The sequence below is a fragment of the Equus caballus genome, chromosome 17 (assembly GCF_041296265.1).
Source record: "Equus caballus isolate H_3958 breed thoroughbred chromosome 17, TB-T2T, whole genome shotgun sequence".
NCBI classification, from domain to species: Eukaryota; Metazoa; Chordata; class Mammalia; order Perissodactyla; family Equidae; genus Equus; species Equus caballus.
This window is the reverse complement of record NC_091700.1, coordinates 84,867,564-84,893,194: the sequence shown is the minus strand read 5'-3', so window position 1 is coordinate 84,893,194 and position 25,631 is coordinate 84,867,564. Positions and strand designations below refer to the sequence as shown.

Here is a 25,631-nt window from a genome sequence, read left to right as displayed (position 1 = left end):
TATTGCAGTTTTTAAAAAGGCCTCAAACAAAAAAATTCAAAAGCTCTGAAATTTCGACTATGACAATTATTAAGAAAATGCAGAAAGGGCACTGGTAGATTTTTTTAAAACTATTTTAATACAAGATTAATAGCAATTTTCTATCCAAATCAGAAATGAAAAATCTTAACCCAATAATATTTATTTGACAGTCACATAAAATTTTAGGATTGATGGTGCACACATTTGTCCTGCATATATATTATGCATATGCACACAGAAACCTCACTATTATGCCATCTTTAGGTGTCTTTTCATGGAAGTACCTCATTACAGGGCAATGTCAAAGATTCCAGTAACTATTCAACTTCGAATGAGGTTCAAATGGCCCCATGCTAGGCTGAGTCCTGTGCTGTAGCAAACCATGATATAGCAAGGCTCCAGAATGCATACAAATCAATACTCTATTTCTATAACTTGGCCTAAAACTAAACACTGGCTAATGTCTTCACCACGGAGGAACACATTGCAAATTTCTAAGTTATGATTTTCTTTACTCTTCTGTTGGCAAAGCTAAACTGCCCCTCTCCCCGTTAAGTTAAAAGTCAAGTCTGTTAGTGACTGTAAGTGAATGAAAATGAATTTGAATTTCCGCAAGTTTTGGATAAGTCAAAACTTGCATTTGCTAACACTTCCACCTTTAATCAAACGTGATAATTAGCCTTGCAAAGAGAAGTAATAAAAGAATCACAACTTAGGAATTTACAAAGTTTTTATTTCTCCTTGGTGACTTTAGTTGGTGTTCAGTGTGTAGCCAAAACTTGCATGTAATGGCCAAAGAATTAAAGTAGGCTAATGTCTGCAGCAGGGAATATAAATTAAATATCAGCGTTCTGAGTCCAATAATATTTTCAATATGTTTGATTTATAGAATGTTACTTTTATAATTACTACTGCTTGTCAATGAATAATAGTGTTTTTCAGTGTAGACAAAGAGTATTTTCTATCCCTTACATTTCAAGCAGGTAATACAAGTTCCTTATCTGGGTAAGTCACTGCAAGGGAGTCAGATTGTAGTACTAAGGTTGTTCTACAATGGCTATAATTGAAGTGCATGACTTGACCTTCGCTAAAATGACCGAAGGATGTCATGGGGTCCTTCAATACAGAACCATAAGCAGGGCTAATTTGTAAATTTGCAAGTCATTCTTCTCTGCTAAAGACTTTAGCCTCTGTTTAGCTTTTGTTATAACATATACAAAGTATAATATACACCAATTACAGACGTGTATTTCTGTTAGAAAAATACATATTATAACTAAAGAACATGTAAATAGAGGCACTTCAATAAGCTAAGTGTTTGCAGTTATGAGCATCACCCAACAATTTCTAGTGTCTGATTTCAGTGAGCCCAATTCCTCTCTACTCATAACAGAGGTTACAATGTGATTACAGAACTTAGGGGACATCAAAGCAAATGAGGTCAGGTCAGGAAAAATAATGGAGCATCATTGAATCCCCTATCAATATGCTGAAACAAGAGAAATTAATTTGGCATGGAGGGGATTCCAAAATACTTACTGAAATGGGGTAACTAGACTAACATGATTCCTTTAGAGCAGAAAAAAATTCTCTTGTTAAATTAGCCTGAAAATTATACAACATAGTAGGATGATGATAAAAACCAGGAAGTACAATTTGAATAATATTCTGACCACATCCATGCAGGTAACTAATATTGTGGCATCATTAACATAGTCATTTCAGCTCTCTGCCTGGCTCATATGGATCACTATATTTCACCAACATGAATAATATTGAAAATTAAGGTGTTGAAATAAATGAAGCAGGCGTTTATATATTATCTGTGTGTTTAGTGGGTACAGAACGTGGGTTCACATTCATTAATATAAGGTGTATTCATATACATGCACAAAACCTTTTGGGGGTGAAAGCACAGGGAAAACAAGGCATTCTGATCTATTTCATAGAAGACAATGCAGAAATAGCTAAAAAGAAGAAAGATTTGGAGTATGAAGCCATAAAAACAAGTTATTACTCAAATATTCTGGAAAATCAAAGTTGATTTAATTTGTATTGCACCATAATTACTGGAGAAAGACAATACTGATTTCTGAACACACAATGAAATGAGCAACATAATGATTGGTCTTCTCAGAGATGTTTTATGTGTGATTGGTGGTAGGAAGCCAAAGTTTGGCAGTGAAATGGATGGTTTTCTAGAAGTATGTAATGCTGAATTAGATTAAGTGTTAACTTCATAAAGATTTAAATGAAAAGATGCCACAAAGTCTCTCAGAATCCTACATTTCATATTTCGTTAGGCATAAAATAGCAGTAGATGCTTCTAAATACTTTCAGTTTTGCAAAAGTGCTCAAATATACTTAATACTAGTGTGCCGCATGTGTTCTACTTAAATGTGATGACTAATCAATAACTAATTATAATTTTGATGAGAGTGGAGATTGAAAAATACCATTACTGTCAATGGGTTAATTAAAACATGACTGGCCTACAATGGTGTCCTGAAACATTACTTTTCCCAACCCCAGATACATCATAAAAACCAAGAAACACATGGGTAGCCAACTCTGTTCATAAAGCCCCAGTTTGGTTTATTTTACTTCTCTCTCTTAGGGGGAGCATAAGGCCTGGCTCTGGCCCTCCTGGCAGATCAGTTAGGCTGTGGCTCTAGACTGGCCTCTTGAGTTAGGATATTTATCCACGTGCCAAGCAGGAACCCTAGGCTGAAGGCGGTATACATGAAAGCAATGGTTTTTGTATGAAAACACATTCTTTACGCATACAGTTTCCACGACCAGTGAAGTCCTGCACACCCATGGCTCTCCCCATGAGCTCGGTACAGTCTGGAGCACCCAGGACAAAGCACACTCATGCAAAAAGGGTGTGCCCTGGAAACTTTTAATAAATGGACAGTTAGATACGTAAAAAGTTCTCTTTCTTGATTCTTGGTGCTCACAGATCATTGAGGAATCCCTTCTCTGAGCAGCACAAAACAAGAAGAGCTGGTTGACAAAACATTTTCGTTACAAAGGTGTGTCAACCCTGAGCTTGGAATTAAGAAGTTAAAATCTGTGATTTATATATATATAGATATAAAAATAGATGATCATACTAAGACTAAAAAAGTGAAAGAAATCTCCATGTCAATACTATATATATATATTTTCTGTCTTGACTTTTTTTGTTGTGAGTTATTTTGTAAGAGAATGCCCTTGTGGTACAGAAACCAATGGACACAAAGCAAATAGTTAAAAATGAAAACTCACTTATGGATCTAATTGCTTATCAGTTCATTAAAAGAACTCTTCTTCTGGGAAGGTAAAGAGCACAGAGGCAGAAACATCTAATTAATGTCAAACCTGTGGCTAAAGCAAAGTGATTCTATCATTGAGGATTATTTTCAATTCAGACCCTGGAGGAGGATGAATTGATGGGCGTGTCCACTAGTAACTGAAGATGAAGGGGAAATCTGTGCCAATTGGATGCAGTGGATAGACACTAAGAGAATTAAGAGAAATGGTGCCAGTACTAAAATTGAAATTGGGGAGGGTGAGAGAGAGGTGCTGAGTCATAGTAATTTTTGCTCTCGTATTAAAGATGGAATTAGAAATTTAATATCAGTACCTCCAAATCAGTTTGGTTTTGTGTAGTTAGAGTGAAGACAATACCTTCAAGACAACAGTATATTTTCACTACATTAAAACAACTTCGAACTTTCTCCCTGTAAGCATTTTGTAAACTTGATTTGTCACAGAAAAGCTTACACTGGGAGCTGGCCGGCAATGTTGAACTTATGGCGTTAAAACTCTTATTTTTCTCTCGTTTGCTCTTTTGTTGAAATGCAATTGTCTTGGGGTTTAGATTGACCTTACAAGGAAAATTATTTTCTTTCTACCTTTTTTTTAAAATGGGGAAAAAAAAAAAAACTCACAACGTGAGATTCCTTTACTTCTGCAGCATAAAAGCAAATGAAGGTAAGAAAATCTCCTGGTACGAAAGATTTGAGTAAGAATTCTCTAGAATAAACAAGGTCCCCACAGATAGCTGAAAGAAAGAGGAAGCAGTCCTGTCTGGCACCCGGTACTCTTTGGGAAAACAAAAAGGAGGCAGAGTGCAGTACTGCTCTCTTCTCATAGAAAACGGTCAGTTTTTGTGGCATGGTCCATTGTCCAAGAGTGCAGGGAAAGAAGTGAGTTGGCCATTCAGATAGCTAAAATGCAGTTTCATCTGACCAAAAACCCAGGATTATCTGCACAGTCTCTGTAGTGCCAGGACGATGCAGACGAGAGACCCTGAGAGCAGGGAGTGGCCGAGCTGGGCTGCAGAAGAGTCTACTTCTCTCCTGTCGGGATCAACTGCAGGGGCCTCTGTGGTGACAAACTCGAACTCCGTGGGACACACATCATCCATGCACCCACTGCCACTCCCTGAGCCGCTGGATTCATCACCTGGTATGGGCAGATTGAAAAATAGAGTTAGATCACAACAGGAAAGAGTGGGGACACATGACAGATTTGGTCATGGTGGCTGAAGGGTTTTGTTTACTAAACATTTGCTTTTGCATCTCCATGTGAATTGCATTCCTTTGAAGTCCCAAACCACTACCCCCAGCATTCTCCTTTGTCTTTAGCTGAAGATGGTATTTAAGGTGGTGGCTTCAGCCATTTTGGTGAATTACATGGTTTTCCTGGGTTTCTCCCATGTATACCTGTTATTAAACTTTGTTTGAGTTTTCTCCTGTTATTCTGTCTTATGTCAATTTAATTCTTAGACCAACCAGAAGAACCTAGAAGTGTAGAGGAATATTTCTTCCTCCCCTACACCTTGCTGAGACTGCTTCCTCACCTGGAAAAATGAGAATAATCATATCTATTTCACAGAATTGTTATGGGGTATAAGTGAGAAAATGTTCCTGTGAGGACTCAGGAAATTGGTTATGACATTTGCTATTTCCCCTACTTGTTCAATGATTCCATCCAATAGGCCTAAACTCCTCCCTGCTGGCCTAAAATGGTAAAGCCCTGATTGAGCTGCTCCTGAAAGACTGGCGCCATCTTGGCTGCTCAATGCTACTTAAGTAAAGCCAAGGTAAGGTAGGGACTCTTCTAGTGTCCCCAGAATGAGAAAGGCACAACTCAGCACAATTCTTTTTTTTTTAATGGGACATCTAAATACCAGATAAGATATTTGAATACATGATACCAGGTTCTTAACATTTTCTCTGATTTATCTTTAGTGGCCTTTACAAGGGGTAAAATGACCATTAAGTAAATTCAGAGATAGCGGAATTGCTCAGGGAATTGTTCTAAACACTGGCATTATGAACAAGAAGTAACATAACCTTTACAAAGATACTATTAAAGCAATTTAGAATATTAAAAATGTGGTAAGCAAATAATGACAGGAGATTCCAGCTGAGAAAAATAATGGCCCCATCACTTTCTGAAAGGGAATCACAAATGCAGTTATTTAAGGGGCGATTTTAAAAAATGTCAAAAGCAATAAGGGTGATGATGGCTAGAAGATGTAATAATGGTTTGTAGGACAGACATTATCCTAAAAGGCCAAATTTCGTGTTTGGGTTACGGCTAAGTGGTACTCTCCAATGTTGCTGCAAGAACTCTTTTCAAAGACATTCCCTAAGCTTTGCAGATTGACATGATGACCCCTTTAGGTCAGAGAGGAGAGAGAAGCATGGCCAACATCAACTAACTCTCATGCATCTTGAATTATGTATTCCAGCAGTCATTCTCCAGATAATAAAGCATTTTAATAGATAGGGAACCAGAATGGGTAAATTGAGAGGAGTGAGGCTAAGGAATGAGCAAGGGAAAAGCAGGAAAGGCTAAAACGTGTGTAAAGTTCTCTTCTGAAGAGGGAAGAAGAGGTTTAGTAAAGAGGAAGAGAAATAATGGAAGGATTCTGAGAAATTTTACAGCAATGAAGTCTATTGGGTTGGAATTATCTTGCATTTAGAAAATTAATTTTTGAGTTATTTAAAATGGAGTGAAGCACTGAAAGTTTTCTGCAGGGGACAACTCAGTAGGATGACAGCTTAGACTTAGATGACTTAATGTTTTCCACCTGTAACTTGTTTCTTTCTGTCTCATTAATTCGAGCACACAAGCATCATCTTTTGCTTCATTGACCAAATTACAGAATCACTGGCAATTCCACCTCTTACGTTCGAGAAATCTTTTCCTGAGAACTCTCTCTATGAGGGTACATACTTTTAAAAAAGCAAAAAATCCCCAACAAAACAAAAACCAAAAAAATTTGTCTTAATACTTATGCATCTTGAAATCCTTTACACAAAACATATACAGGTAGTTTCATGTCAATATTCTCTTAGTAGTCTTTTAAATCACTTCTGATGCTTTTGCGATGTTTAATAAAATATGCATGTGTAATACTGCATCAGCATTTTACTATATCTCTCAATATTTCAGATGCAAATGTCAACGGTTGGGGTATGTGCATGACTCATAGAGAATGAATGCAGTTGAATCCATAGCATGACAGGTATTATATTAGCTCCTTTACATATGGCCTCAAATAAAGCTCCCCAATAGCCCCTTAGGCGAGGATGCTTCCCATTCTGTAGAAGAGGAACTTGAGACTTAAGAAGTAATTTGTTGAAGACCTCAGTTCCTACGTGATAAAACAGGGATTCCGGCCCAGCCTTGTCCGAGTGAGCAATTTTCAGAACATTCTTCTTTTGGTGGTTGGGAGGAGGGACAGGAGTTTGGAGCAAAGACATAAATGCTGACAGGGAAAGGAGAAAGTGAAAACATTACTTTGTTGCTTTATCATTAATGACTCAACTGGCAGATGAAACTCAATTTCAGCTTTGGTACAGGTGAACGTCATCTGCTGAAACTCTTCCTGAAGACCGGCTATGATTTTAGTAGTATCCTAAGTCTTGTGGATCAGAGTTCTCTCTCCAAAGGACTATAAACAGCTTTGCAGATTGGGTAAGCATGACACAAGAGTAAAGGTGTGTACTGCTCTTGAAGAAAATGATAGTGTGAACTTCTTTAACCATTTCTCACTCTGGAGAGTACTGGTAAAGACTTTCTTACTCGTGTCCTGGAAGTTGACGTCATTGCCATTGTACGCATTCTTTAGTTTGTTGGTCATCACACGGAGAGCCATGATCTGCTGCCTGATGAACGTGTCGGGCCGCGTGATATCCACATCCACCTCAGGATTGTTGATCTGGTTGGTCAGCCCATCATTCATGATCTCAGGCAGGTATCTGCAGGGCAGAGAGGCAGAGAACAGATTAGGGTGAGGCAGGAGGGCCCTCGAGACCAGAATCCACCATGCTGTCTCTAACAGTGAGCCAAAACATAGGCAAAAACGGGGCTCAATTCCTGGAAAAAACACCGAACAGTAGACATAAGTAACACATTTTCTCAGAGGGAGATACGGCTAAAATGGCTTTAGACAAGTTTTTTAAACGGCACTGAATTCTTAGGTAGACTTGCCTACAAATGAATGTTCAACTGGGGACTTACAGGAAGTGTTACTTAAAATTAACTACTCCTTCTTCCTCCATCTCAAATGTTAGATGCGACATCAAAGAGTTGATAGCTTCCTCAGCTCTCCTGTCAATCTTGTTGGTAAGAGCTGAAGTTGTAAATTATGTATGATATTAGGGCATTTTCTTGTATGAGGATGCTCTTTCTCAACTAAGGAGGGTCTATGTCAGATTTTAATCAGTAGAAATTTTTGGATATAAAAGACCATCTTTGGAAAGTTCGAGGAGTAACCAGTGAGTACTGGCCTGTTTGAGGTGTCTGTTAGGGTTTTTATTTTGGAATAGAATCTTGGGTCTAATTCAATATTGGGTAAAACAGAAGAGTAAAATATAATAGTTCTTTAATTCTCTCATTTGTGCTAAAACGTCAAAATTGTCAGTCCTTCAACGTCAACTGCCTGAGCTGCCCAGGTATATTTATACCAATGAAGACTAAAGATCTCAGACATCAATTTTCAGTCCTGCTGCTCTTCTTCTCATAAAGCTTCTTGCACCTGCCTCTTCTTCCCATCTGCTGTGTCCCTTGTTAGAGAGCAGAGGGCTACAGCAGCCTCGAACTGACTTCCCTGTCCTCCTTTTTCTTTTCTGGTGCATCCTGAACGTGCTGTCTGCTTAATCGTCTTCAGATATTGCTTTCATCATGTTACTGTTCTGTTTAAGAACTTTTGATGACAGTAGCTAACGACCACTGGGCACTTACTGTCAGGCACTGTGCCAAGCACATTACACGCATTTTTAAATTCAGTCCTGCACCAAATCTAGGACGTAGGTACTATTTTATCCCCATTTTGTAAAATAGAAAACTGAGGCTTAGTGAGGATAAGGAACTACAAAATCACAGAGCTAATGGATGGTAAAGCCGTGATTTGAGCCCAGTAGCCTAGCTTTAGCACCCACGTTCCCAAACACTGTACCATACTGCCTGGTTGACAATTAACTACAGTTCACACTTTGTAGCTCATAATCAAAGCCCATGTCCATCTTGTCTCTGCGTTCTTATGCTGCATTATTCCCTTCAAGGGATCCTCCTTGCCTGATGGAATCTACTCCCTGCATATCTCTGGTTCTTGCCTGTCCCACAGGTTTTCCTTGTCTGCAGTGCACTTTTCCATTTAAATCTCAAAGATTCTTAAAGACCCAGGTCAATTCACACTTTCTCCTTAAGATATTTCCCAGCTTTGAGGGATCTGCCCATTGCTTCCTAGGGCTACCGGGTTGGGCTGGGCAGGTGGTACAGTACACAGAGTCACCTGCCAAGGGAGTGAGTGAGGGCTGAAATCCAGCCCGGGTTCTGTGCCCATGGAGCTATGCACTTGCGCAGCACCATTTGACCAAAAGGGCTGCTTTTTTCTTTTCTTTTTGGGAATTTTTTTATTTTAGAAAATTTCAATATATACCAAAGTAGAGACAATAGTATTAGGAATCCTCGTGGACGCATGTGGATGCCTTTTTCTAATTCCTGCAAACGTGCTATATTTGTCTGTGTCCTGGTAAGATACAGATGGCACACTCAAAAGGGGGTAAGAAAGAGAGTTTAAAGAAAAGCCTATTACAAAGGTGTGGACAGGGTGAAAGGAAACCAGTGCAGAGCGGTGAAGAAACCAGGAGCTGGCAAGAGCAGAAGGGCCAGAGGGAAGGAGCTGTTACCAGAATGCACAGGAAGTGAAATCACAGACAGGGGCCAAATGACACAGCAGCTGCCAAACCCAGGACTGGTAGGGAGGGAGCTGAGGGAATGATACTCCGACTTCTCTAGTCCCTCCTTCTGACCTCCAGCTGCTGCCTCTCATTGGCTGAACCCAACTGGAAGCCAGTGGGCAAGGGGACCCAGGTGATGCAGTTTGTGGAGGTTCCTTCAGGGCACCGCTCCAGGGAAGGGATGAAGAGGGATCTCAAGAGGAATCAGAACATCCAGCACAGGCACCCAACAGGCTGGTGGCAGCCCTGCGAATTGCTATTATTATCATTCTTCTACTGCCTCTACTATTGTTGCTTAAAAGCTCAAAAAACTTCCTTTCTTCTATTTTGTTATTCTTATTTACATAGTCTTGTACAATATACTTATGCTTAAAACTTTCTTCCTTCCTGCAGGTCATTTTCCCAGTTCTGGAAACCAAAAGCTCTATCCATCAGCTTCCAAAAGAAGAAACAGAAACACACAGGGAAACTTTCATATTTTAAGCCTCTTCTCAGGTATTGAAATCTTATGTGTGATGTATTGGTGTATGAATTGGTTTACCCATTTTAAATCAGAGGTGCCCTGAATGAGCTCCATGTCATCATCAATATCTTGAAGAAAATCACCTTCACAATCCTCACTACATAATGAATAATGAAACACACAGAGTGCCTTGCAAATTCTTTTCCATAAAGTTTCACAGTATCTATGGCCCTGAAAAAATATCCTAACTGAAATAAAAAAAAGTCATAGAACCATATCTCTTTATTTTTGCAGCAAAGCATAACTTCTATGCTGTCTTTTAATATATCTGGTATATCAATAAATTCTTGTTAGATTCAGAGAGAGTTTCCTGATATAACTTCTAAAATATGACATTGGGTTGACTATTATTGACATTCAATTACATGTACTAGGTTCCACGAGCTCTACATAATTATTAAAGCCCATTGGAATAAACAGTAGCAAGGGCAGGCCAGGCTTTGCTGACACAGGAGTTAGAGGTGCCGAAAGGTGACCGTCACTTCTGGTGTTGCGCCATCCACGTTTTAGACAATGATTCCTGCAGCTGCGCCTATGCTGAGTCAGAGCAGGGCTTTGTTCCTTTCAGATGCTGTGTGCACTGCACTGCTAGCCGAGACTCATTTATCAGAAGCTGACTGCGATAGCTTACATGGGAATGCTGCCCCTGGGAGTCTGAGCATCCAGAAACAATAAGAGACTGCCAGATAAACCCAGCTTTAACTGTGCCTACTGATGCTCAGCCACTTACAATAAAAACAAGTGACAATGCACCCATGTCTTCAAGAACCTTTTCTACTTTTGCTGTATTTAAAGGGTAACTTTAGAGACAATGTGGAAACTTAAACTGAAAATACAGTTGAAAAAGAAATGGCCATTCTGTCGCTCCAGAGGTACATCCTGAGGCCAAATCTAGGGACGTCCAGAGTGCAGCCCAAAGGATCTATGGAAGCCCAGTTCAGCACCATGACTCCTGAGCCCATTTATTTGCTGCCTCTTTACATATCACTCATATCCTGCAAGAATGGATGCATCTTTGAGCCCCTATTCTTCCCTTTATTAGATTTTGCACCAGCTCTTTGGCATGCCAGCATTCTACTTTGACACCATTACAGTTCCGGGAGACATGGAAAGGAAGGAGAATCTTGCGGCAGACAGACCAGGTTCCAAGGCTGGATGCACATTTACCCCAGTCAGGGAGAACCCAGAAATGGGGACAAATTGGAGGGGTGTCATTATTTGCCAATGCTTCCTGCTGGGGTGTGGTAAGTGGGTGGCATCCACGAACAGTCAAGCATAGCTTCTCCATTTTGGTTACCTTCTATTTTGCAAGAGCATTAGGAACTAAATCTTCAGCAGCTTTGCAGAATTACTTTTCTTCACATGATGGTCTGAATGTTTGTGTTACCCCTGAATTCATATGTTGAAAACCCAATGCCCAAGGTGATGGTATTAGGGGGTGCGGTCTTTGGGAGGTGATTAGGATTAGTGCTTTTATAAAAGAGGCCTCAGGAGCTTCCTAGTCCCTCTGCCATGTAAAGATACAAGGAGAAGTCTGCAACCCAGAAGAGGCCCTCAGTCGATCATGCTGGCACCTGATCTTGGACTTCCAGCCTCCAGAACTGTGAGAAATAAATTTGTACTGTTTATAAGCTACTCAGTTTGTGGTATTTTGGTTAGAACAGCCCAAACACAGTAAGACAACATCTAATTTTGTATTTTTGATGTAGGCTTCGTTGATTACATCTAAACAATATAGCTGATTAGGGTGGAAGAGTCTCATAGGAACTTAGGAGGGACTGATACAGTTAGTCTTGTGGGGGCAGGCTCTGTGCCAGGACCCCCACTGGCAGAGCTGACAGCCTCTGTCACCTGAGAGACCTCAAACCTGAGAGACAAAGACTTGTCCCCACAGCAGTTTCCCACTGGCCAGCCACATGCCTGTCATGGCCACCATTCAAAATCCCTCCTTTCAGCTGAGCCAATGCTTCCAGAAGGTCCCTGTTGATATAGGAACGTGCCTGCTGGGAGGAGAGGCATGTTAACTCATCAGTAGTCAGTATTTCTTATCACCACGTTAATGCTGGAAGTTGTTCTGAGGTAAGGAACTGTGTAGTGAGAGGAAGGGACAAACAGCCCTCAAGATTTAATGGGATTTGAAGCTAGTGCAAGTCTGAGGAACGAGGTGCTCAGAAAGAGGGTCACCCTGTGGTGCCCAGCAGAGTTGGCAAGAGTCCAGGTGGAAGTAGGGGCAGGAACAGGGAGAGATGGGTGTCTAGGTACTGGCCTGGGTTTGTTTTCAGATGCCTGACACTTCCTCCCACTGCTCCTGCCTCAAGGCACACTTGGAAGATGGTGGGGGGTGGGGAAGCAGATTCAATCCTGCTTGTTGCCACAAATGGGCTCCATTCAACACATGTCTCCACAGCAATTTCTAATTCTCAATAAGCTACATATATTCATCTTCAGTGAGTTTAAGGGTTTACCTAATCTGAGTAGATATAATACTAATATAGGTCCAAAATTCCTTATCTGCAGTTACAAAATTCAAAAATCTTCAAGGATTTTTCCTGCAATCCATTCATTAGCAAAACTTGATCTTATCCCTACTTATCCCAGTTAGTGTGAATAGTGCTACATTTTGCTGTGGAAATTTAACGTGTTTGATTGTGGGTTGCAGCCTCAGACCCCACTGGGAGTATTACATTATACACAGTATACGCACTGTGATGACTTTCTAAAATCTAAAAAATTCAGAATTCTGAAACACTGATGGTCCCAAGGATCTCAAACAAGGGATTGTGACCCTGTGGCACCCCTAACCTCTTTCAGAAGCTTTCTTAAAACTCTAAGTTTTAAACTTCGCACCCATTAGGATGGCTATTATTTGAAAAACAAACAGAAAACAGAAAATAATAAGTGTTAGTGAGAATGTGGAGTGGAGTGTAAGTGCCTGACATTAAGTTTTTGATTGTTGAGGCATCCATTGCAAAGACATCCATCTTCAGTTAACATACTGCCAGCTGTATGACACAGCTACTAGCAAAACAACCAGATAAGGAAGCAGACCGCCTCCACCCAGGAAGGTCCCTTTTCAGAAAGCCCTGGGCAACCTAGATAACTGACTGCTTGAGTGACCCCACTTCTCCCTTCTCTTACCCTAATTCTCACTCTTGTGCTTCAAGTTAGCCAATAAAGATCAAACCCTTGAAACCCTAGGCACCCCACCCTCGGGCCCTAGTAAAGGCAGAGCCCCAGGACTGCTCTCTCTCTCTCTTACTATCTACCTGAGACCTAGCTGTAAGGCCCTCAGGGAGCCACGTACACTCCAGGACCTTTGAGTAATAAATCTTGTTCCTCAAAGTTCCCTGATGGATTCTTGCTGAAGCGCATTCTGCAATCCTTATAGGAACCGCAAGAGTGGACCCAGCCTTAAGTAGGGGCCCTGGTGTGGGAAATGTCTGTGAAGCTCACTATGAGTGATGTGTGCCCAGGTGAGTGACACGGGCATTCCTAACTGAGGGCAATGCCATCGATAGACTTGGGAACTACGAATCATGGCAAAATGGGAAATCCCGTGCATCGCTAGAGGGAATGCAACGTGGTACAGCACTAGGGAAAACAGTATGGCAGTTCTTCCAAAAATTAATCACAGAATTACCATATGACTCAGCAATTCCGCTTCTGGGTATATATCCAAAAGAACTGGAGGCAAGGACTTGAACAGATATTCGTAGGCTTCTCTTCATAGTAGCCTTATTACAACAGCCATAAGGCAGGAGCAACCCAAGCGCCCATTGAAGGTTGAATGGATAAACACAATGTGGTATCTACATACACCACATTGGACATTATTCAGCTTTAAACAGGAAGGAGATTCTGACCCATGCTACAGTGTGGATGAACCTTAAAGACATCATGTTTAGTGAAATAAGCTGGTCATAAAAGGACAAATATTGTATAAATCCACCTATATAAGGTACCTAAAGTAGTCAAATTCATACAGAAAGTAGAATGGTGGTTGCCAGGCTAGAAGGAGGGAGGAGTGGAGAATTAGTATTTAATAGGTGCAGAGATTCAGTTTGGGAAGATAAAAAAGTTCTGTAAATGGATGGTGGTGATGGTATACAATAATTTGAATGTACTTATGCCACTGAACTGTACATTTAAAAATGGTTAAAATGGTAAATTTTATGTATATTTTACCACAATTTTTAAAAAAATCTAAGTTTTAAGTATAATTTTTCTTAAGTTCTTAATACACTAGACCGCTTTTTTCCCTTTCCATTTTTCCTGACTGGAAAGTGGATTTACTCAAAGCATACTGTGATGTTACGCTTTAAGTGGATTTACAAATTCTTGAAGACTGCTAAGCTGGAGTTGTCTGTGGCATTAGGTGCTTCAGTGAAATGTGACACTGAGATATGGGCAAAGGCCCAGAGATGGACCCAGGGTACCTGAGATCTCTATGAGACTCAGCAGTGTGATCATGAGCAAGTTATTTAGCTACTTTATATAATTACACACAATTATTCTTATATTTATAGGAATAACACATTTATTTCATGAGCTGCCATATTGAGCTAAGATACATGAAAATGCTTGAAAATATAACACACTATGCAATTCTAGTGTATTCTTATGAAAATTAAGTTGTTAACACAGCTCCCTCAAGTGCCAAACTTGTTTCTTAGGAGTGGCTGACAGCAGCAGAGTTTGGAGTTTTAAAGTCTGAATTCATGTACCGAAGAATGATTTGTTGTGGCTTTCCTTGAGCTGGAGGATGTATGGTGTGAAAAGGTTTGGGAACTCTTGGAGGACACAGAACTCAGTGGTTGCAGCACTGAGCAGAAGCTAAATTCTCTGACTTGGCCTCTTAATCCATTGGCAGGAGCTCCCCCACCCACCCTTTTTTGGTAGAACTGGAGTCAGCCAACTACAGCATGAATAGGAAAGAAGACCCACGGGTCAGTTCTCAGGGCTGCCGGACTGTCGGCAGCAACACGTTCCCTTCCTCTTTTTTGTAGCCACATTTTAAAGCACTTGCAGGAGACGCATGCAGCGTCCCTCTCCCCCAGGACAGTCAATCTTCATGGGGTCTTCCCTCCCAAGGATACTGCAGAAGGGAAGCGGGCATTCAGCAATGCCAGGTTTGACAATTGCCAGTTGTCTTCCAGACTTCCCACCTTCCCAAGTTGGTTGCCTGGCTGGGTATACATCAAATATTTCACAGTTCTTTAAAATGCAGCTTGAGTGCTTTAGGACACATTTCACAATCAGACTAAAACAACATTGTCCTGCCAGATCTGCCAAGTCACTATCTTTGACAGATTTCTCATCACCGTGCATCATTTCATTCCTCTTCCATCTGCTCAAACTTACCCAGTCATGACTTGCTATTTTCTTTGCTTAGTCAATCCACTCAGTGGCTGGTGAGAGTGACTGATGTATCTTCTAGACTTTTCTACTTTTCCTATTTCTTATAATTTACTGTATTTACCTCCTGGCCTCGGAAGGGATTTCCTTGGGGACACAGTTATTTCTGTGAGGATCAGGTGCCTTGAAAAACAGCAGAATCTCCCTGCAAAAGCTATATTTCCAACGGATCCAATTAATCCTCGTCTCTCAGCCGGCATCTCCATCGTCTCTTCCCAGAAGGCATTTTAAAGAAAGGACACAGTGACAGCGAAACACTGGCTTACAGGGAGGAGAAGCAGAAAGTTGTTTTGCCAGTTTTATGGGGGAGAGGGAAGAGTCTGGAAATAACTGACTCAAGAAACCCTGAAAACTCTGACATGATGGATGTCCTATCATGAAATCCATGTGCTGTTGGGACTTGCTCCTCAGACTGGCTTTCACACGCATTCTTCCTGCCCCATCCCATTGTCTTCCATACTTCCCCTTCCTTTTTAACCCCTATAAGCTTGGGAGAAGAATCCCATGAAGAGGAAACAAGCCTCAAGGAGGATATGGAGGATGTAATTTGACATGGCTATGTCCTCACAAAGTGAGAATCTGCCCCTATGACAAAAAGGTAAGAGTCTGTATGAATACCATGAGGGACTTATGTTTTCTTCTGCTGCTGCCTGACAAAGTTCTAAGCTGTATTAGCTAACTATCCACAAGTTTTATTTGCTTCTGAGTGTATGCTTTTCTGCGACCCATCGAATCATTCTTCTCTAGCTACCGTACAGACAGGTCATTCCGGCCACCTGGCTGCCCAAAATGCCCTTCTCAGGGATGACGGATGACTGCAAATGTCCTCCCAGGGTCTCTGGGTCACCCTGGGAACTTTAGGAGGCCTAGATTTGTAACCTGCACCATGACTGTTTAATTTCTTTTCCCTTTGGCCTTCTAGATTATTATTGATTTTCCTCCCTTACTTACTAGCTTCCTTTCAATTCCTGTTTGAGTTGAGTCAGAGTGTTGCTTTGTCTTCTCTCATTTCTCCCTAGAAGTTGCTTAGACAAGTGAGAAATGGGAGGACCAGAAGTTTCACTTGCAAACTGACTTTCCTGCTGGTCGCTGAAGATGCAATAGGCTGCTTTTCTTGAGTGACAGACACTGCCGTGAATTGTGAGGAAAATCCTTTATTAGCTATTCTGATAAAGCAGGATTTGAATCTGAGTACTAACTGCTACATACTGAATGTTTGTGTCCCCGCAAGATCCATATAGTGAAGCCTCAATCCCCAGTGTGATGGTATTAGAAGGTAGGGCCTTTGCGAGGTAATTAGGTTGCGATGAGGTCCTGAGGATGGAGCCCCTCTGATGGGATTAGGACCCTTATTAGAAAAAGAGACCAGAGCCATCTCTCTCATTGCCGTATGGGGGCACAGGGAGAAAGCCGCCATCCACAAGCCAGGAAGAGGGCCTTCACTAGAACCCAGCCCTGCTGGCACCCTGATCTCGGACTACCAGCCTCCAGACTGGAAGAAATTAGTTTCTGTTTAAGCCACCCAGTCTATGGTATTTTTGTTATAGCAGCCTGAGCTAAGACACTTATTGAATCAAGTACTGACAAGAAATTCAACGTATCCATCCTTGGCTCATAAGTGCATCACGTTTGAGACCAGAGGTTGGTACAGACAATATCCTGTATCGTGAAGGCTGTGCTTTATTTCAAACTTAAAATTCTCTCTTGCTGCACATGTGAACACTAAGCAATTCGTTGTTGAGATGCCTTTGACCTCGCCTGTGCTCTGGCTATCCTTAGTGGGTGATGTTACAACTGAACCACATGACCTCCCCGGCCCAGTTGCTGTATTTCTTTTTTTAATATAAGAAAAGCCTCATTGAAAGGAACATCAAGGGTATCCATGGAGACAAAGAGAAAACAACAAATTGTAACACCCTCCCTGAGGCTTGTGCGTGAACTGAAAAAGGGAATATCTTACTTGTTAATAGGAGCTTAAAGTACGGCTGCCAGACAAAATAAAATACGAGACTGACAGTTACATCTGAATTTCACATAAACAATGAATCCTTTTTTAGTATAAGTGTATTCCATTTGGTGTCTGGTGTTTTATGTGCTAAATCTGGCAGCTCTGCCTTAGAGCCTTGCTACTCAAAGTGTGGTCCCTGGACCAGCAACAGCTGCATCCCCTGGAAGTTTGTTAGAAACGCAGGATCTCAGGTCCCATTCAGACTTCTCGAAGCAGAATTTTTAACGAGATCCCCAAGAGTTTAGCCTGCACATTAACACTGGAGAAACATTGTTTCAGAGTTTAGGAAGTATTTTCATAGACATTATTGTATTGGTCTTCAAATTGTCTCAGTGGGTTGGAAAGGGAAGGGTAAGCAAGTAAGGGCTTCTCTTAACCACCTGATGTCAGAATGGAGGTTTAAATGCCAACAGAGTCATCAGCATGTCGGCAATTTCCTCCCATCCAAAGGCCAGTCTCTTCCTTCTACCTCACCTCCTCTTTCCAGGCCTGTTTAGCTACTGAAGCAGTGAGATCAGCCAGAGATGGGCGAGAGTGCAAGCAGGGGGACAAAAGTGGGCTCATATTCCAGGGGAGCCACTCCTCACACACCCTTGACCATTATCTCAGTACAAGATTTTACCCTGCGGCCGCCATTAGCAGCCTCATCTATGTGTATCTTGTTCTCTATTTCATGTCATCACTAATTTCAACAGGTGTCATTCATTTAATAACAGCTATTTGGGAAAATAAGATAATCATCAGAGTAAATGGACATATCCACTGTAGGAGTCATTTTGATTTCAGAAATGTTAAAATGTGAAATAGGTATGTTTTTGAATCAAGGAAGTATGGTAAAGAGCTATGGGGTAGGATTCAGAAAATCATCGGGAGAAATGTGGGTGATGGAGAAAAGCCGATCAAACACTGAGATAGGACAAAAGGGCTGCAGGAGTGGGTGTGAACCGAAGAATGTGACTGAAGAGTCTGATGGGTAAAATATAAAGAGAGAAAGAAATGTGTGGGTTAACAGTGGCCTTATCCTACAGACTTGAGTTAAAAAACTCCAGACTGTAAGAATCTCTATCAACGCTAATAAGTCTCTCTGTTCCATATCCACTGACACTTGTTGATAGACTTTTTTCTTAAGTAAATGTTCTGGTTCTTTTATTTCACGTGGGTTATGAGAATAACTTTCTTTTTTCAAAGCATTCCTGAACATTTAAGACGGCCTATTATCTGAGAATCCATACTTCAAAAGTAGGGAAGAGAAGAGGTTACTATTTGCCTTATGAATGGCTTTTTAACTTACAATATAGTTCAGTGGAATTTCTTTAAATGAAAAACTTTTCTCACATGTTTCTAGATCAATTAAAATTTGGATAAGAAGAAAGCTTCAATTAAATTTGATTCAACAAGTCTTTATTGGTTGTCTACTTACTATGCTATTAAATATAAAGTTAAAATATTAAGATTTCATTCTAGAGAAAGAATAAAAAAAGGAACTAAAAGAAACTATGAAATTGTAATTTTTTCAATGGGAACATAACTTGAATCACAAATATTTGACAGCCTCATCTTTTTAATAATACACCGGGTTAAATTCTGGGATGTTTCTGCAAATGATTTTATTGCATTAAACTTCATAATTCCCTTCAGCTGCATAAAATCCTCCAATGGCTTCCCATTGACCTCTGGATGAAATTCAACCTGGTCCCTTGGTACTGATCCAGTTGCATCTCCAGCTGTGTGGTCCTTTCTCAAACCTACAGTCTAATAGTATGGCACTTGAAGTTCCAAAATCCACTGTCCTTTCTCCAGCTGTGTGTCTTTTCAAGTGTTGACACTGCCATTGTATATGTTACATTTCATGTGTATATCATTGCCATCTTATAGCACTTAATTCACAGAGCCTGGCACAGTGCCTGGGACAGAGGCAGTGCTTGATAATATTGTTGATGGACTGATGGGCTGAATGAACAAACATAGATCCATTAAGTCTTTTATAGAGCTAAGGATATGTTTCACTTGTCTTCTGAACCTGGGGAGGGCAGTATAGCTTTCATTTGTTTTAAAGGCAGGGTATTGAAGTGAAAAGAACACTAGGTTGGGAGTTGGGAGACGGCCAGCTTTCACCCTTGTTAGTTGGGTAACCTTGGACGAATTGTTTACCCTGTCTGGACTCCTGATCTGCACAATGAGGAACATGGCCGAAGCTTCCCAGTCTCCTCTAGCTCTGTCTTCAGTGGTCTTTATCTTCTCGGTTCATTTTCTTGATGGAGGGCGGTCCCTTCCCCAATCCCTGCCTGCAACCATCCTTTATATTTCCTTTTGTGAGAAATTGCATCTGTGCTAATATCCAGCAACCTGTGTGACTATTCCCGGGAATGTAGTTCAAAACACAGCTTTCATTTTAGCCAAGCCTGAAAGGTAAACACAGATGGGCAACAGAGCAGCTTGAAAAATTCACCACTTTATTCATTAGGCCATCTGGTCATCCTTTACAGTGTCTTTCTGTGTAGTCATTAGGAAAAGACACCTTAGAAGCTGTTAATTCATAGCTGGATTTGCTGGCCCAAAGTCTCCTGCCTAAAAGGCTGGACACTAGTAAATTACTAAGCATTTTTGAGGGGCATGTTGTTGATATCATGAATTGCCTTCTGTACCCTCATGATCTAAAATTTGCATATTGATATTTTGGAGCAACTTGAAACAATTACAGCTCTTTCTATAGCTGTCTTCTTTTCACCTTGCTAAGCTCTCCCTAGTATGGTTGATAATATCATTACCAACAGATGCTAGCAAAAGCAACTTAGCAATGTAAGAAACAACACCTAATGGGCTCCTCATTTGCACCCCTGCTTACCGTCTGCAGCTTCTTCTGAACTTAATATCCACGTATCTTCTCATTCCCTTTTGATCACAGCTGCTTTGTATGCTTGAAACTGCCCAAAAAGGCTGCAGAATAGACGCCTCCCCCCTTAGCTTCTCCACCTGCTGGTCAGTCCCCCAAAATTCCTTGAATCTAACTGACCAGCTGCTCCAGCCACCTGTATCCCCGCTGAGGAGGGCTCTGGCAGACTCCTCTCCTGGTGTGCTGCCCTCCTTGCCAACTCCCAGCCAGTTCCCCTGTCCAACTTCTCCACCTTATGAACACTCAAGCCAAGCCCACTTCTGGACTGAATCAAGAAATTCAGAAGTTCCATTTCAAGTGGCAATAGTTTTGGATATCAGAGGAGAAAGATGCAAACAGAGCCATCTCTCATTGGAGATTCCACTGGGATTTTCCAAGGCATGGGACTTATGAGACCACTTCCCTGGCTCTCCCTCAGTCATTTTCTTTTTCTTTTACCCTTCCAATGAGCACTTCAAAATTTTTTCCCCAAGGGAGAAAAAAATTAGAGTTGAATTTTCACTTCCTGTTTAACTTGTGATAAAAAAAAAAAAAAAGCAAGCCATGCAAATTTAACTGTGGATAAAAATAGCTCCGCTATCTTAAAATCATTAAGTGGACATAAAAGGGCTCTTTGCGATCTCTGGATATCCGTAACCCGGCATCTGTCACCATTGCTCTGTTTTCATCCAGAGGCGAGGCGTTCAGAACAAGGATTCCACGCTTAATGGCACCTTGAGAGTAAGTGCTCCCAGGTGCCCATCAAACCTGTCACTCTGAACAGCTGTCGCTAAGTGATGACTTGTCCCTCCACCCTCCGTTGCTTTTTGCATAAACAGATCTGCAGAGTTGTGCTAAGAGCCTTCCAGGGCTGGACGTGCGAAGCCCCGTCGTCCATATGAACAGCGAGTCACCCTCACCTGGCTTTGCTGTGCCCGTTCCAGCATTCCTCGTCATTGGACGTGCCCGCTGTCACGCTCTCATCCTTGCAGATGGTATAGGGTAACGTCGACCAGACCTTTTTCGAGAGCTTCAGCTTCTCTTTTATGTCTGTGACCTGATCATGAAAGAAGGAATGAGAGTGAATATTCTCTGCAGGCGTTGTTCATTTCTACACAAGGACACAAGGCAGGTGAAGGTTAGAGAATCTGTGACAGGACTAGCACAAACTCTTAATCGGCTTTAAGAGAGAGACACCACGCTGCAGGATTCACTGCCCAGGAAAGCATCCCCACCTTCTCCCTCAATCTTCCTCTAGCTTCTGGCACAGAGTTCTCAGTAATTGGCTTTTTGCTTTCCATCTTTTCTGTCCTCCCATCCTTTGAATTAAAAACTTATGAAGCATCTCAATTGGCTTGGGGGTCTCTCTCCAGCTGGGAGAAATAGGTGTTCCCTACTGCAAACACCCTAAATATATTCTTTAGAATTCATTTGCTTGAATGTCAAATAAATGCATCTAAACAATGCACCGAGAGATAAAATGCTTTTCCCAATGGTCTACTTGTTTCCGCAAGAAATAAATTTTGCCACTAATTCAGCTGCTGGTAACCTCTGCTCTTGACCAATTGACGGACCCATACAGTAAACACTTTGGTGGTGAACAGCAACCCAAACTTGCTTAAAAATCTCCAGCACCAGAGAGAGAAAAGTCATTCTAAATACAGGTAAGTGTAAAATCCACATCTCTATAGATGGGTGGTGGGGAGAAGCTAGGGAACACCATCTCTAGTGTTTTCAGGCTCGGCACTGAATGCATCTGTGGGAAGGATAGGGAGAGGGATTCCGTACCATTTCTGCTCCATAATTAACATCTAGGTTCATGCAGGCATAACCCGGATTTGATTTCCTATTCTGCTTACATGAACACTGGGAAAGTTTACGGATGGTTGAAATGTGTCTGGTGTAGGTTAAATTATGTCCCCCCCACATTCCTATGCTGAAGCCCTCACCTCCAACACAGCAGAATGTGACCTTATTTGGAGATAGGGTTTTTCCAGAGGGAGAGAAGTTAAAATGAGGTCATTAGTGTGGCCCTAATCTGACATGACCTGTATTCTTAAAAAAAGGGGGAAATTTGGACACAGAGATATGTATAGAGGTAAAACAATGTGAAGAGACATAGGAAGAAAACAGCATCTACAGGCCAAGCAAAGAGACCTGGAAAACATCCTTCCCTCACAGCCCTCAGAAGGAACTAACCCTGCAGATCCCTTGATCTTGGACTTCTGGATTCCGGAACTGTGAGACAATAAACTTGTGTTGTTTAAGCCTTCCCATGTGTGGCACTTTGTTACAGCAGCCCTAGAAAACCTATATAGCACCCTAAATGGGAGAACCGCTGAGACTTATTGGCACTGTTGTACACTTGAGATCAATGGCCTTGGGAAACAAAGTATTCTGTGTTTACTGTGGATGGAGTATAGATTTGAGAAAAAATTTCAAAGATCTTTTGTCAGGTTTGAGAATGAACACAAAGAAATAAAAGATCTCTGACGTTTCATTTTGTCCCCAGTCACGTTTCTTAGTAGTTTCAGAATTATACAGTCTTTGGGCCCTTGCTTATCTGTGATTCTGATGATGACAGAGGCTTCCGTACTGGGAAGTCTGCTCATCCATAAAGTGCTGAAGATGACCAGAATGCTGAATTCAAGACCCTGGTACATATCCTTGAATAGCATGATGTTGCTTTCGTTTTAGAGCATGAAAAAAATCCATGAGTAATGACATTCCAAGAAGTAGCTTACACACAGCAAATGTTTAGGACAGCTTGAAACCTACACCCTCTGATTCCCCCGTTCATGCTGACTTTGGTCCACAATCTCCCCCTCACTCTCCTTCCAGCCAATCTGACCGGGTAAGGGGTTAGCAATGAGAGCCAGTCCTTTTCTGCTCACTACTCGGTATAGACGTGTACGCGTATTGTTGTTTTGTGTTTTTTTGTTTTAAAGATATGTGACCATTTCTATCTAGCCCTGGATGGATGTACATTCTTTGTTTATCAATTACAAAAAAACCACAACCCCCCAAAACCAACTAATAAATGTTGAGAGAATGATAGGTAGAAAAATCACCAATCTGCTACCACCATAGTAATAACTGATCTCAGCAAGTATCATCAATAGATGCTGTTGTGGGTTGAATTGTGTTCCCCCCTAAAGATGGGTTGGAGTCCTAACCACAGGACCTGTGAATGTGGCCTTATTTGGAAATAGGGCCGTTGCAGAGGATCAAGTTAAAAATGCAGTCATTGAGGTGGGCCCTAATCCAATATGACTTTGCCCTTATAAAAAGGGGAAATTTGGACACAGAGACAGATACATGCAGGGAGAACACCATGCGAAGATGAAGGCAGAGATCAGGTGATGCATCTATAAGCTAAGGAACACCAAAGATTGCCAGCAAACCATGAGAAGCTCAGGGAGAGGCCTGGAACAGATTCTCCCTTGCAGCCTCAGAAGGAACCAACCCTGCTGACATCTGGATCTTAGATTTCTGGCCTCCCATCTGTGAGATAATAAACTTTTGTTGTTGTAAGCCACCCAGCTGGTGGCACTTTGTGACACCAGTCGTAGCAAAGTAGTACAAATGCAAAAAATGTTGGGTGAAAGCTTGATGTGGAACAGGGTATTTACACAATCTCAAAGTATCCTCCCCAGATTACTTATTATTACAAAAGGAAAAGTGGTCACGTTTCAGTGCAGAAACTTGGCAGGTCCCCCCCCCTTAACTAAGTGATCAAAGTAATGGGACAAACTCATATTCTGTAGGAGTAATGCGATGCCACCAGAAGGACATATCACTTATATAGCCAAAATTCACAATCCCAATCCATTCATGACATATCAGACAAATCCAAACTGAGGGACATTCTACAAAATAACTGGCCTGTAGTCCTCAAAAGGGCAGTCATAAAAGACAAAGAAAGTCTAAAGAGTTCTTCCAGATTCAAGAGAATAAAAGACAAGGCATCCAAATGCAGCCTAAGGTTCTGGATTGGGTGCTAGATCTGAAAAATAATTGCCAGAGAGGACATTATTGAGATAGTTGGCAAAATTTGAATACTGACTCTATATCTAATAATAGTATTGTATCAGTGTTAAATTTCCTAAATATGAACTCACACTTCAGTAATAAAGGAGAATGTCGTGTTCTTAGGAGATATATGCTGGAGTGTTTAAAGGTAACGATTTCCACAGCTTACTCTAGAATGGTTCAGGATTAATAATAATAATAATGATAACAATAAACACATAGCTGTATAGAGAAAGAAAAAAGAGAGAAAGCAAATGTGGCAAATTTTTGAGAGTTGGTGAATCTGGATGGAGGTATACCTATTTTCAAAAATTGCAATTTTTCAGTATGTTTGAACTTTTTCTGACTAAAACATGTCAAAAACAAAATCCCTCACATTTGATTTGTTTGGCAGGGTGCCACTTTGGTGTCCCTAACCTCTAATCTGCCCTACCCCCCTTAAGCCACTCAATCTAACTGTTGTCAAACACAAATCCCAAGGAAGAAGCAGGTATTACCCCTTTCCAGCCAGTTCAGAAAGTCATCACCAGCTTCAGGACCGACATATCCTGAGGTTTATCCTGTCCTACGGTAAAGTATACCAGGAACGCTCATTCTCTTTTCTGCTTCTTTCATACTAAAAGCCCATCTTTACGCTGTGGGAATCTGAACCAAATATATATATATATATATTTTTTTTTTTTTTTTTTGAGACACAGAGAAAGAATAAAAGCACATGATGTTCCAAGGTCTCTCCTCTTCTAATATTTGCAAAATTAAACTGTGCACATTGTGCTGCTCATTCCTTTTTTTTTTTTTTTGAGGAAGGTTAGCCCTGAGATAACTACTGCCAATCCTCCTCTTTTTGCTGAGGAAGACTGGCCCTGAGCTAACATCCATGCCCATCTTCCTCTACTTTATACGTGGGATGCCTACCACAGCGTGGCTTTTGCTGAGTGGTGCCATGTTCACACCCGGGATCCGAACAAGTGAACGCTGGCCTCAGAGAAGTGGAACGTGCAAACTTAACCGCTGTGCCACCAGGCCAGCCCATGCTGCTCATTCTCAAGATCAGACTCAGGTACGCTTCTTTCTAGGTGCAGTCTCTGGCCCCCAACTCAGATTTAGACTCAACTTTCTGTGTTCGACAGTGCCCTGTTCATGATTCTAAGTACTGATTGCACCAAACTCTGACAATTGGCTCACTTTTCTGATTCTCCCTGAGACCACGCGCTTCTTAGTGTCAGGGACAGGGTTCTGATTTGTCTTTATTCTCCATGCTTAGTATCGTGCAGGTGAGCAACCACAGCAGTTTAACCAGGACATAGTGGATTCTAGGATGCTGAATGTTCAGTGTTAAAACTAGAAAGTCCTGGGAAAACCAGGACCAGTTGGTCACACAGATCTCAGCACACGGTAGGTGCTCAACAAATGTTGATTGAGAAAGTGGATTTAATTGTCCCATTCCATTACAAGGCCATAGACAACATCACTAACACAAAATAGTTGGAGGTCACACAATGTGCACTCGTCTCA

General features: G+C 41.3%; 1 protein-coding gene across 2 annotated transcripts in view; it reads right to left on the bottom strand.

The window, feature by feature from the left end:
* Nucleotides 1-733: 733 nt before the first annotated feature.
* Nucleotides 734-25,631, bottom strand: part of GPC6 (glypican 6) — a 1,023,293-nt gene continuing 998,395 nt past the window's right edge. For both annotated transcript variants that reach the window (XM_023621717.2, XM_023621718.2), the window contains 3 exons: nucleotides 21,005-21,141; nucleotides 7,108-7,283; nucleotides 734-4,473 (listed from right to left, as the gene is read on the bottom strand). In XM_023621717.2, the coding sequence (XP_023477485.1) occupies nucleotides 4,271-4,473; nucleotides 7,108-7,283; nucleotides 21,005-21,141 (516 nt within the window). In that variant the 3' untranslated portion in view covers nucleotides 734-4,270. The remainder of the gene's footprint in view (nucleotides 4,474-7,107; nucleotides 7,284-21,004; nucleotides 21,142-25,631) is intronic.